General features: G+C 42.9%; 1 protein-coding gene across 5 annotated transcripts in view; it reads right to left on the bottom strand.

The window, feature by feature from the left end:
- ACVR2A (activin A receptor type 2A) overlaps window positions 1-11,276 on the bottom strand; it is a 71,326-nt gene extending 60,050 nt beyond the window's left edge. For 2 of the 5 annotated variants that reach the window (XM_055811888.1, XM_027793855.2), the window contains exon 1: window positions 9,426-11,276. Coding sequence is in view for 4 of the 5 variants with exons in the window: in XM_027793855.2 (XP_027649656.1) it covers window positions 9,426-9,480 (55 nt within the window). In the remaining variant the exon portion in view is untranslated. The remainder of the gene's footprint in view (window positions 1-9,425) is intronic. The other 3 variants (XM_055811885.1, XM_055811886.1, XM_005242352.4) reach the window with 3 other exon arrangements.
- Between the last annotated feature and the right edge of the window lie 2,937 nt (window positions 11,277-14,213).

Raw genomic sequence — 14,213 nt, 5'->3', positions numbered from 1 at the left:
TATAAAGAGTACAGTAATTCAATCAACTGTGTGCAATTTAAAAATCTTGCAACTTGCAAGGCCTAAATGTTTTTCAACCCTGAAACATGGAAATATTTAAAGAAAATTCTTCCATCATGTAATTGCTATGAGCTAAAGAGAACTATCTGTACCCTCTACTGACAAACACTACCAAAAATTTCTAAAATTAACAGTTACTTACTGCAAAGTTTAATTTTGCCTCATACATTTAACTAACTGAACAACAAAATTAAACCCCTTCCCTGTTCACATGGATCTTCCCCAAAGTTCCTAGAATTAAAGTTTTTCATGCTAGAAGGCTTGATAAAATGATTGGTTATATTTTAAAATAGCTCTTAAAACCAGATTAGACTACCAGTTTACATGTTATCAAAATGAAAGTATTCAAAATACAGCTGAGAGAATAAAGATCACTATGATCGTTTAGGCAGTATTTAAAGACTAGAGATTAGCGTTATCTAGATGAGATAAGAACTCTGAACCTGAAAAAATAAGGTCATGCTATTACAGCTTCAGCTGCAAAAAAACCCTCTGAATCATAAGTTTGTAAGCCACCAAAAGGAAGGAAGCTGCTGAAACGAAGTTAAAATCAGCTACACGACTTAGCAAATAAAGCTCAAGATACTGCCAGCATGTGACTTGAATAGAACCACTCATAAGGAACATGTCCTCAGCAGGATGAGAAGCATGACAGCAGACACCCCCCCCCCCCCCCCAAGAGCCCACCCCAGGACCCTCTTACTTCACACCTTTATCAATGGCTGGAGGAGGTGGTGGCACACACCTCGGTGAGCTTCCAGACAATGCAATAGGGTGTGATGCCCAATGGCAGGGATGTCACTCAGATGGACCTAGACCAGAGGGGTGATCCAAGAGGAACTTCATGAAATTCAATGAGGATAAACGTGGTGTCCTGAGCCTTGGGACAGAGCACTCTCTGCATCAGTACAAGTGGTGACTGTCAGACCAGGCTGCAGCTCTGCTGACATGAACCTGGAGGTCTGGTGGACAATACACTGCTTTGAGCATAAGGCTGGAGAAGACCCAAATGGGCCCATGCTGCTATGATTTAAAAAAGTAATTTCAAATAGGAAACTACCATTTCTATTCAGAGACATTATTATGAAATGACAACAAAAACCAGGCAGACTGCAAGATTACAGTAACCACTAACTGCACTGTTCCTGCATAAAAACTTTTGATACTCATTTAAAATAGAAATAACCTTTAGACATAAAGTAGGCCATTTTTTCTTCAAATCCTCTATCTATACTGCAGATCACAACAGGCCCAGGGGCTGTTCACTGGCCCTTAGGTTACATGCTATAGACTCAGCACGTCCGTTCCATGTAGCACTTGACCATGGACCTCCTACTCATGGCTCTGCAGGATGCGATTCTGGCCCCAAAGCAGGTTATGGGTTAGTTTGTTCTTTTGGTTTGTTTGGTTTTGTTGTTTGGGTTTGGTTTGGTGTTTTTTTGGTAAGTGAAAGTTTTTCAGTTTGAATGTCCAAAATAATGCAAAAGCTAAGCTGAAACTCAGTGTGAAGTGTAAATCACTGTTTTCACAGCACGCTGACGATACATACTCCATGTTCTCAGATACAAGATGAGGGCATACTGAAATGCTGAAACTGCAGGAATTCTGGTACAGTCTTGACTGTGCTGCCTCCTGGCACTGGCCTCCTGCCTGCACTATCCTTCAGACTGTGTTTGCGTGTCATCTCATTAGACACCATTTGGCACAAGCTAAAACAGTATCATGACTGCACTAGTAGTTAAGCAGTATTTGTGTTAACTCTGCAGCCTCATTTCACTAAAAAGTTTAGAAACACTCAAAAGAGACAAGCCACAGATCACCTCTAAAATATTCTTCAGATCCACAGTCAATTATATATATATATATAAAAAAATAACAATTAAAGAAATATTGTTCCGTTTCCTTCCCCCTTTCCACTTTTTTCCAGAATAAAAGCCGGATGTCAGCTTCCTCTCATAAAAAGTTTGCTATCTCTCAGAACACACAGGAACAATATCCTAAATGTTTTTGACCACCTTCTCCCCTCTCCATTTCTAAAAAAAGATGAATGTACCATCCAACTCTAAAAGTCCACCTGTCACAAGAAACTTTGCAACTTCAGTTATAAAAACTAACTCTCTTCTGGTGAAGTGACAATACATCGAATGCATTCCATTTAGGAATAGAAGACAAAGAGTTAAAGCTATAAAAAAGCAACAAAGTTCTGAGCAATACAGATTCTTATTCCCAGTTATAAAATAATTATACAGACGCTTTCTGAAAACAAAACCTTTAGATTAAATTACATGTCTTAAATAACCTTTCAGGTATCAGCTTTAAACTATGTCAACGTTAAGAATTAAAACAGGAAAACAACTCATTTGCTGTCATCATTATAGACAGTGGAATCTTCCCAACTGTGAGAACGGCCTCATTCACGCGCACAACAAAACTAGATTAGACAGCAATACCTACCGTTTGTAAATGCAAAATACAACATTAATTCTTATTTTTAGCTTAGTTGATGACTACTTCAAAGTTCAGAAAACAAAAGAACTTAAGAAATATCCTTGTTTTTCATTTTAGCGAAGATCTAGCATTTATTGCCTTTCAGTCAGTTCAATTCATTAATCATGGGCAATGTTTCCCTCATATAATGAGAGTTGAGAAAAAAAAATAATATATTTTGGCATTTCTTACATGCCCAACACAGTTAAGAGTATACAGGGGTTTGCTCTTAATTACATTCCAGTTTCAGCATTTTTAATTGAATTACCACCTAATTACACCTTCATATAAACCCTTAAAAACAGAAATTATACCTTAACAAAATAAGGAATTTCAGAAGGTGGTATCTAGCCATTCAAATTACAGCATATAGCCTTCTTGCCAACTGAAGGTACTCGACACCATATGAAGGCCAAGTCAATGCAGTTTAATAGTTACTAACAAGCCTTCTCAGTGAATAACTCAAGAGTAACACTGATAATTACAATTTTGGACTGATTCCGCATCCTGATCAAAACGGATTATCTTGCACCAATTTAAACCTGAAATACCAGCAGAATACAAGAATACCACTGTTTTTACAAGGCAAGTTTTTAGAATTCGGCAATACTTAATTTGCCCTCAAAAAGCAATGAAACACTGAGGTGGGAATACACACAAGCATTCCTGTCCTTCTACCGCTGTACGGCTTTACTGACTGTAACATCACCAAGATTTTAGGTTACACAGCCGTCACTCAGACCTTTGCTGGCATCAGTACAATTTTCAGTATGTCACTTGCTCATTTTCTCTGTAACGAAGTTTCTGCCGAAAAGCAATAGTAGCACAGATCATTAGGAGGGCCATCACAAAGAAAGTTCCAAAGACACAGAGGTAAAGGCTACCATCCTGCTCTGCCTGAAAATGGGATTAATTTGGCAGAACTGTGGAACAGCGGTTAAGAAAGAAAAGAAAAAAATAAAGGGTACATTCTTTCACTGAACTATCTGAAGTAATTCAGTTTTTTATGACAGCACCCAGCCAGGTACAAAGAAGTACTTCACTCCTCCAATACCGAGCTTCAGCAGATCCTGTCTTAACAATACTAGTGCTTCCTCCAGCTGCTTCTAGTGGCAGGAACAGGTAGGCTTCCCACAAACGCTTCCCTCATTTCCAAGTGTTTTTTTCAAATACCTCTAACCACATAACCAAAGATTTATGCCTCCAGTTAGCAAGCGAATTGTCTATTTTTTTTTTTTCTAGCCAGACTGCTTACTTCTAGTTGCAGCTTCAACTAGGAAATTTAGAAGAAACCCGTGAATGTTGGCCTCTCTCATCAAGGTTTACTTTACCATGAAACCATCATCGTATTTGCTGCAGTGGATAAACACTTCTCTGCTCTCTTTCCACCAACAATTGAAGTACTTGATGTATCTAATGTACATTTGGAATTCTTAGCCACAAAGATACACAATATAAACAATATGGCAGTAAATATTCATTTTCTGTGGGATTAAGCCTAAATATGCTCTGCTGTTTGGCACCATAGTCACAAACTGTTTCTAAGAAAAAAAGAAAAAAAAAAAACCTCCACCACCACACAGACAGCGTAGGGGAGAGAAGAGGAGAGATGCTGCATACAGTCACTGGCATCCAATAACACTTCAATTTCCATATGGAAATAACAAGAAATAAGATGCGCTGAGTTTTAAGCACCAAGGCAACAAAAACACATTAAGATTTCATCACATAAGAACTTGGCTGTAAAATTCTTAATTTTCTTGATCTTTTTAAAGAGTTCTCATTTTCAAGAACATCAGATAGCTAACAGACCATGTATTCTACCAACCAACTAAAGCAGACATTTGCATTAATCTGCTGTCTGTTAATTAAGTGGTGGAAACGCATCTCCCCTTTACCAAGAAATCTCTTCCGCAATCAGATTCCTCGTCAACCTCTATCTTTTTACAGCCCATGTTATAATGATTATTCTCCAGATGATTTCCCAAGGATAAGCACCCAGGACTTGCTACATCTTGGCTCTGAATCATATAGGTCCCCAAAAGACTACCTTTGCATACTGTGTTCACCACATTTGTCTGAATAGAGAAGAGATCCAGACAACTGTACATATAAACTTCATAATGATGATTTAAAATAGAACTGAATTCCAATTTCAAAGAGAAATAAGCTATGGGAATTGAAAGCCAGGCATTGTCAAAATTGGAAGTATAAAATGTTGGAAGAGAAGGTGGAATCAGTAAGAATGAAAACCACTGGAATTACTGTTTTTCCCCACTACCTGAAAGTAATGATATGACAAAGAAGAACCTCTATAGTTAAAGAGAGAAGGAAAAACACAGAAGTAGTTGTCTATCCTTATTTGCAAATCATCACCTAAGGAATTCTGTCACCAAATTCCAGAAAAGTGAAAGAAAAAAGAAATGACATTCAAATACTATTCCACTAAAACCACCCAAAAAGCATTATTTATGGTAACAGTAATTACCTCTTGCATCCTCATATAGCAGAGAACAGCCTTTCCCTCACACAGAACACCTCCCCCCACCAACTCACATAACATCCAGCATTTGAAGACAAACTTACTAAAGCTTTTCCTATGAGAAAAACTTGTGTATGAAGGGTAGATACACAAATAAACCCCTGTCAGCAGCATCTTTCCAGAAACATTTGTCAAGCAAGAGTTCTACTAGAACTACACTTGCAAGTACAGCTATTTCTCATAACCCGGAACACAGGGTTTGTAACTGTTGTTAAGTATTAACAGATTCCACAGAAATAGTGACAGAATTTTGATCTGTAATCAAAGTTATAACGTCAAGCTGGAAACTTTGTAAACTACATAATATTTACAGGTATGCAAATGTATCTATGCTTGAAAACAATGTATTAAGTAGGTTTACAAGTCCTGCTCTCAACAGCAACATCAGGAGTGCTGGGGTATTGCCCAATGCAACACGCTTAATACAACAACAACAAAAAAGTGTACACTCTTAGGAAAAAAGAATCTCGGGAAGGATTTTTAAGTCTGAAGTGGTTTATTGCGCTGCCTGTGCAATAAAGTGATTAGAGTTCAACCACAATCACAGGCAGCCTGCAGAGAATATACCAGCACATACAATTTCACAGACAATACCCCTAAAACTTGTGCAGGATTTTAAAGTGCTACCAAATTAATAGTGAGTGGACAGTCAAAAAAACCCTTTACAATAATAAAATTAAAGAAAAAAAAATCCCATGTCCCACCTCTCAGTTCCTTCAGAACACCTAACCATTCAGCTCTGAAGCCATAGCAGTTATCTTGGGCTTTACAGTTCTAGGCAGGGGGTTTTGGTGGGGAAAAAAAGTAAATTTCAAATCACTTCCCCTGATAATAATTGATACAAGACAGGAGAAGAATAAATTTAAAATCAAAGATTAAAACATTCCCCATGCAGCAAAAATACTACTTCAACTATGAAGGTATCTTTGCCATTTCCTTTAGCAAAATTACTGAAGACCTTTCTGAGTGGCTTGAGAATGATCTAGCATGGGGGTGGAGGCAAGATTTTTCTGATGTGCTTACTTTTGCCTGGGTGATTTTTAGCATTAATTTAGCTTAAGTGAATTTTAACAAATATAGGTCTTCTCCCCTGTAAGAGACTTAGGGCTGCAGAACTACTGTGATGACAGCCTCACCCAGGTACCAAAGGCAGAGCAGGCAGCTCAGAAAAGAAATGATGGTTTGGGAAATAATGGAGTTTAAGAGTAACAAAAGGAACCACCAGATGTCAAAAACTACTGCACCTACAACAGAAGATTCTGGTTGAGGACTATCCACTATTTCAACATCTCCCACATTTCCAGCTGCACAGGGTATGTATTCTGAAACATCACAGAAAATTAAGGAAGTACACACTCTCTATTCCTGAAAGTTCATTAAGTATAACTCAGCAGTCATGAAAACTAGAGGACACAGAAACACACTTCCTTTGGGGAGGGGTGAACATAGATAATACCTAAAGAGAAGCATTCTCTGATGAACAAGCTATTTTCTTTACTATTTTTCTTTTTAAGCTCACCCACAATCTTGCCTCACCTATAGGAGAGGCACAGGAAGAACAGTGAATTGCTCCTAAGCATTTTATCATTACTTCAGGATCTTCTGTTCTTTGTTAATACACACAGGTTTATATAACAAGTATATTAGAGGGCACATGGAGAACCTTGACCTGGGCACTTTGTTTTCATGTTTAGTTAATAAACATTCATCTCATTCTCTTCAATTAGTACACATGGGTGCAAATCTACACCCACTTTTATCCAAGCATCTACAAATATTGTAAAGCCTAATAACACAACACAGATGCTCTTTTTCAAATATCTTAGTCAGAATGGGGAAATATTTTCATTCCCTTCACAAAGATTATTAGATTCACTGGAAATCCCTACCCATTTGAAGCACATTTACAGGATTTCACACAGCAGTTTATAGATAGTAAAATAAAATGCCTTCAACCTAAAGACCACTTCCACACCCACCACGTAGAAAGAAACCCACAATATTTTCACCTACTTAAATAACACCAGTATTAATTGGCTATGTAAACAGCTGCAGAAAATAGCTGCATATAAAAATATTTCACAAATACAGAAAACCAAATACCCTCACTCCCCAACACACACACACAGCTGGAGACTGCATACCGGAGAAAGACAAACCAGACACCTTCACACCTGAACTCCGGGGATTTCTTCAACCATTGCCAATATCCTTAAATATATAGCCTGGGCAGACTTCCTTTCAGACTAAAGACTGGAAAAGAAGCAACTGCTTCCGACGATGATGTTAGAATCAATCGATCCGGTATGATTTCAAACCAAAGCAAGTCACAGTTAAGAGAAAAAACACTACTTACCAAAATGCCTGTACTTTGTGCTAGAAGCTTATGTAAGATTATGATTTCAATCACAGAAATCCCCAAATTTTACTGTTGAATTTATTTATTTATAGACCTACCAGGACTGCAGATATTCTAAAATTTTAGGCAGGTAGAAAATATTTAAGTAATTGAATACTGGAACACTTAATGTGCAATACTGGAATAACCACCAAAACAATGTCATTAACATAAGAAGCAGTCCGAAGTGCAGACAGTTTCCTGCTCCTTTAGCTAAGATTCTTCGCAGGCATCTTCACAGGAAAGAGAAAGATTCGTCTTCTTACCAAAAACAGAGCAAGAAATGCTACAGAAAAGACAGTTTTTGTTTCTTAACTGTTCTTTTTAGTAAGTAGGATAGGCAATGTCAACAAGATCACTACTCTGTGCTCTAGGCAAAAGGCTCTTAATAGGAGGACATGGAAGGGAGAGACATACATGAAGAGCTGATAGCACCAAGTCTTTCAGAAACTGTCAGTGAGAGGGGAAAAGAAGTTTCCCTATAAAACATATCCCTGAATTAAGAGGAATGTTGCTCCAGTAACTTAAAAATAAGGTATGAGGAAAAGATGCAAGACAAATCTGTCAGAAGAAAAAGTGTTTTGTTTCAAGACAGGAATAAATAGTCCACCCTAATAAAAACAAAACAAACAAACAAACCCAAACCAAAAACCCAAAACAACCTTCTGCCTGTCCTTAACCTGCTCTGTTATTTTTCTGGTTAAAAAAAAAAAAGGATTTTTTTGGTTTATTTCTGGCAGCGCTCGCCATTTCACAGCACACTTAGCACACACGGAATTGATCAATACTGCTACAGACATAAGACTAGACTATCCATTTACTAACCACAAGAAAATGTCCTGTTCAGCAAAATCCTGTACATTATAACACTGAAATTTTAAAAGGCATTGTTGTACGGATCTCATTGCTCCCTTACACGAGCTACACTGAAAAAGTGAGCGCTTCTCTGCTAGCTTTCACACTGATAAACAAGTATACCTGTGCACACCGTGCAAGAATGTTAAAAAGTGCATCTAAACCTACACAAAGAACTGTGTACACATTTCAAGTGTAAGCAGAAAGTGCCAGGCTTGCCATGAAAGCTAATATTAGATCCGTTACACGGTCACAGTAGGGTTTTTCTTATGAAATTGATGGAGGTTCAAGCAGAAACGCACGAACAATCCTCCCAACCACTGGTTGCTACCATAACAATTTTCCTCCTAAAGAAACGTGGGGAAGTCCTCACACCCCGCTCGCTTCTTGGGACTCACAGAGCTGGCGTTTGAAACTCGACTTTGGTTGTTTTAAAGAGAAAAGTAGTAGCTTTTTTTCCACTACAAGTCAGTGACAAACTGAGCAGCAAAATACAAAGCGTTACCAATCGTTGTTTGGAAAGTCTCCCTTTACATTCCGTGCGTACATCTATACATGCACACACCCCTCACTATCACTAAAGGACGAGCCAATGCTTTCAGATCTGTACCTATTCTAAACTAATGAAGCATTAATGAAGTTCGCCATTCATCAGTGAATGGAACAGAAGAAGAGATCTCATTGAAGTTAGGAGCATTTCAGCTGGGTTATTCTTATTTAAAACAAAATAAGACAAACAAACAAAAAAAATAACACAAACACACCAAACACGATGAAACACTAATAACTGCACTGCCAGATTACTGTATGTGACACTAGGTGGTTACGTCTCCACATTTGTTCCCCACAACTGATCTGAAATCTAAGCGCCGCACGCGTTTGAAGTGCTCACGCTATACATATTTAAGAATCGCGATGAAAACAGCTTCTGCCTTTACAGTCAGCGTCATCCCCAAACATCTGTCATCCGGAAAAAAGAACGATTTCTCCCCATTCACACTGATCGACAAAGTTACCTCAGGTTTTAAGTGCCGGCCCCAAAGCCTTACATTTTAGAGGACAAAACCAACAACATTCACTTACCTGAAGAACAAGAGATAAGAAAAACAGCGAACGCCAACTTAGTAGCAGCTCCCATTTTCCAACGTTGTTAAAACATTTAAGTGACTTTAAGTATCCAGTTTCCTGGCTCCTGCAAGCTGGAAGAGCTCCTTTCTTGCTGAACCGTTATAAAGCAATCTATAGCAACATTTCTGCAGCAGATAATGTTCATAAAACAGTAAAATCAGATTCGCTTAGCCACTGACGATCTCCCACCGGCTCTTTCTAGCGAGAATCCGGGTTAAGGGATGGATCTATTTGGAACTGCTTCAAAACACACGTGTCATTTGGCGTCTGTACAAACGGTGGCAAAATTTAATTCATAAAAGTACGCTACGAATCCACTTTTTTTAAAAAAAGTCAACAATTAAGCTGCTGGACACGACGAAGGCTCTGAGCACACCAACACTTTTCCACATCAAGCTCCGTGAAGCATCCCTCGTGGGTTCCCAGTGTCGGGGAGTCGTATCGAAATCAGTAAACACGATGTTTTCGTCCTGGCTCCCCTCATACAGCATGTAGTGTTTGGGAGAAAAGTAGCTCCATCTCAGCTTCAAACCTCAAAAGCCTCCGGGTGAAGGGAGGAAGTTTTGTCAGTTTCTTGAGGAAAACTACCTTAAAAAAATAATAATTAAAAAAAAATAATGGAAAGCCACCAGCTCACGTGGGCGACGCTTCGGTTTTCTTTATTAATGCTCAGGGATTTAGCGTAGCCCAGAAGAGGGAAAGGGGAGAAACGACAGTTTGATAACAAACCGACCTTCGGGCTTCCCGAAAAGTGGCAAATCTCTAGTCCTTCGGCCAGTCAGCGAGAGCCGCGCATCAACCCCTCTTCTCCCCCGTCTCCGCGGTCCTTCTCCCGGGCCGTGCAACACCGGCACTCCCGAATCCCAGCAAGATCTCAAATTCTTCTAAGAGATTTCCATCCCCTCCCCCCCAAGAGGCTATATTTGGTATTTAAACACAGAAGAGCGACTGGGAGGAAAAAAAAAAATGCAGTATCCAGCCGCTGGGGAGGAGGGTGATATATTCTTTGTGGCAAATCCTTTCCTTGCCTGCCGTGCTTCTAGAATTCGGCTTCTTTGGCGGCGAGGAGGCGAGCGAGGCGGCGGGGGCTGCGGGCCCCCTCCGGGCTGGCCGGCCGGGCGACGGGTCCCCTCCTCCCGCCGAGCAGGCTAGCGGCTCCCCCGCCCGAGGCACGCTGCTCTCCAACTCCTCACGGACACATCTCCGCGCCCGCCCCGCTGCCGCTCAGACAGAGACCCGAGACGGTCCTCCTCCCCCAACTCGATCCAGTTCGTGCCCTTTTTTTTTTTTTTTTTTCTTCTAGGAGAAAGGAATAAGAGCGAGCAGGGGTGGAAGGGAAAAGCCGGCTGTGCTCCTGCTGTCTTCTCGTGCCTCCCACACAGCGCACCCGGCGAGCCCCGGCCAGAGGGCGGAGGGGGGCGGAATCCCCTCGTCACCCTCTCCCCTAACTCTGACCCCGGCTCACTCCCGGCTCCAGGGAAGCCGCTGCCGAACGCAACTCTCTCGTCTCCCGGGCGGCGAAGGCAGCGCGGCTGAGACCAACTTTGTCCCTCCAGGAGTGCAGTTTAGGGGTTGGCGAGGAGAAAAGGCCGAGCCCGGGGATTTTCTCTGGGCGGTGGCGGCAGGAGCCGTCTCTAGAGTCTCCCGAGTCCCGCTGGCAGCTCGGAACAGCCCTCCGTACCCTGCTGCTGTTGCTGCTCCCCTGTGGTAATTTCATATCTACCCATTCACTTGTGTGGCGTGGAGAACGGACCCAAGATGGCGGCGCCCGGACGATTGTTTTTGTTTCCTCGCCGCCTCCCCCACCCTCCCCTCCTTTCCCACAAGCACGGCAGCCCCTCGCGCGCCGCCCCGGATTGACAGCCGCCCTACCCACTCACGGCGCGCCGCCCGCCGCCAGGCCCCGCCCACCCCCACCCTCCGGCGGGGCGGAGCGGGCCGCCGCGGCGAGGGGCGGGTGGTGCGCGTTCCCGTCCGCCGTCCCCCCACCCTACCTGCCCGCGCGCCGCCGGGCAAGCGCGCCCCCACCCGCCCCTCTGGGCGCGGCCCTCGGGCGTCCTCAGCTCGGAGCCGCCCGCCCGCCTCCCTCGCGGCTCCGCGCTCGCCCCTTGCCCCCGCCCTGCTCCGCCCCGCCGCCGGCTGCAGAGCGAAGGTCGGTAGGGGGGCCGAGTTTCGGTCTCTTCTCGCCTCGGTGAGGCGGGGGCCCGGCGCCCGCCCTGCCCTGAGGAGGCCGCCGTGCCGGCCGGCGGGCAGGTGTGAGGAAAGGGCCGGGCCGCGGCACCTGCTCACTGCGCCCGGGCCTGCCGGCGCCGGAGGAGAGCTGGCGCCTCCCGGTCCCACCCCCCGGTGTTATTAATTCACCTTCGCGGGGCTTGTTCGTGGTGCCGGGGCGTCTTTCCCCCAGAGCGCGGCCCTTTTCGGGTGCCGGAGCGCTGTAGGGGAGGGAACCCCAACCCAGAACCACAGCGAGACCCGCGGTGAGGGCCGGTGCCCGGCTGTGCACTGCCACCCCCGTGTCACCTGCCTTCCCGGCCCTACTGCGCCCTGCGGAGCCCGGCCCGGGCCCTGGGGGCTCCGCACGGCGGCCGCGTCCCTCGGAGTATCCCCTGCTGCCCCAGCACCCGAGGTCATGCTCTGTGGCCTTGCTCCCAGACGCTGCCACGCCAAGGTGCTGCGTTAATAGGTGTTTGTACCTACACGGCGTATCACGTGCGGGCAATTAGGTTTGTGCTGGTCGGCCTGAGGAGCAGGGTGCTCTGCTCGCATGGTGGCTGCCCTTCCTCCCTCTGGCAGCGTGCTGAGCCTCCCTCCGAATCACAACAAACTTCTGTTTCCTATCATTGTTTGTCCTTTGGCTGCCGCAGACCGGCGGCTCACGGTTTCTCTCGTAGGGAGATAGCCTTTAGAAGTTCCCGAGACGGGTACAACACTACGTTAGTTTACGTGCTGTGCAAGAGCAGAACAAAGGGTCTGTGCTCCAGAACGTGAGTATAAAGCAGCACATGTGCTGGGTTTGGAACAGAGGAGGGAGAAAGCAGGAAGGATTAATAATTTCCAGTGTTCTCACTTTTTGGGGAAGGCAGTGGTACTTTGTGTCCCTCTAGATAAAACACTCTTGCACTAGATTATTGCTGTTGAGGACAGTGGTCCTCCTTCCTGAGCTTGATGACACACTCCCTATGCTTTTTGGTTTTTTAAATGGATGCCATAAGCTATGTTACTTGTCTCTGAATAAAAAGGAAGATGTGTGTCTCGGATCTGGAGATCAATGAGGGAAAGCATAAGGGCCTTAATGCTGGCCTTTAATTTCTGTATTTTATAAAGGCCTGTGCTTGCATAAGCAAGAAGTACTAAGTTCTCTGAAAAGGGGTTATGTTGTTCACGAACCCGAAGTGGGTATTGAGCAATTCCAGATACCTTCCTTTTCAGCCTACTTAATGTTTTTTGGGGATGCAAATACTAGGTGGTACTAGATTGGAAGGAATATTGCATATAAGATTTTCCACATATGTGAATATACAGCCAAGTCAAGGCTGAGTAGCACTGCCAAGCTCTCTGAGCTGTGCTAATTCACTGATCTACAGAGGTGTTCAGTAACTAAACCTGGTGAGCCACCATAGCACTTGGATTCAGACATGAAGAAATTTAGGTATTTCAGCCAATTTATACTGAGGTGTCTGCTTGAGTTCTTAATCAGGATTCAGGCATCCTTTGTGTTTCTCTGCTGTGTTCAAACACTTACCAACACTAAATTCATCCAGTGACAATATTTTTTTATGATTTGAAACATCCAAAAAGCAAAACAAGATGTAAGGGATTGCGCGCATCGAGAAGCATCAAGGCATGTGGCAACACTTTTTATGCCATCTTTTATCCAAGTATTTCAGAGTGATTTACAAGCATTAATTAATGTAAGTATTACAACACTCCTACTTAATCTGTAGTTTTTAATATTCTTCAATAGCAGAATATTTAAATGTGACCTGTTCTGCAGGTTGTATTTTCACTTGGCTCAGCTTCTTCAAAATGCTCGTCATGTTGCCACATGAGTAGGAAATTATAGCTAAAAATATTGCTATTGTATATGTGTGTGTGTGAATATATATATATATACTTCCCATTGTAGGTATTTGGGGTTTTCTTTTTTTTTTTTTTAATGACAATGTAAATTATGGTACACATTTGTATTTTACCAATTATTTTTAATAAAAGTAGAATAAATATGTCATCTCTATAACACTATTTGAATGAATGTCATAGGAAGGAGGTGTCTTTTACTCAAGGCGCTTATTATTAAGCATGGGTGGTTTTTTTGCTTGCAGGATTCCTTTAGCAGAGTAAAGCCTTCTGGCCATCCAGGCAATACTACAAAGCCAGTAATAGTATAGGGCTACTCTTGTCAACCCCCTGTTTATCAGGACCACAGGAATCAACAAATAAAACATATTATTGTAGCTTTTCCTTCCCCATTTTGAGGCCAAATGGGAGCATGGCAAGTGGTATGGAATTAGGGTGACTATCGGTAACTAGGATCACAGAGCCCGCTCAGACTTTCATACCGCTTCAGAAGCATCGGTCTGTTTTCAGCCTCACTGGTGCTGCATATAAGCCTCGCATCCTTTGCAGACCTACCTAATGTAGCATACGAAAAGAAACAAATAAGAAAAGGTACAAATATGCTTACCTTTGGTATGCAAACAATAAAAAACAGTTCTGTTGTTGGATGCAGCACCATAATCTTGT

The sequence above is a fragment of the Falco peregrinus genome, chromosome 8 (assembly GCF_023634155.1).
Source record: "Falco peregrinus isolate bFalPer1 chromosome 8, bFalPer1.pri, whole genome shotgun sequence".
NCBI lineage: Eukaryota > Metazoa > Chordata > Aves > Falconiformes > Falconidae > Falco > Falco peregrinus.
This window is presented reverse-complemented; position numbering and strand designations above follow the sequence as displayed.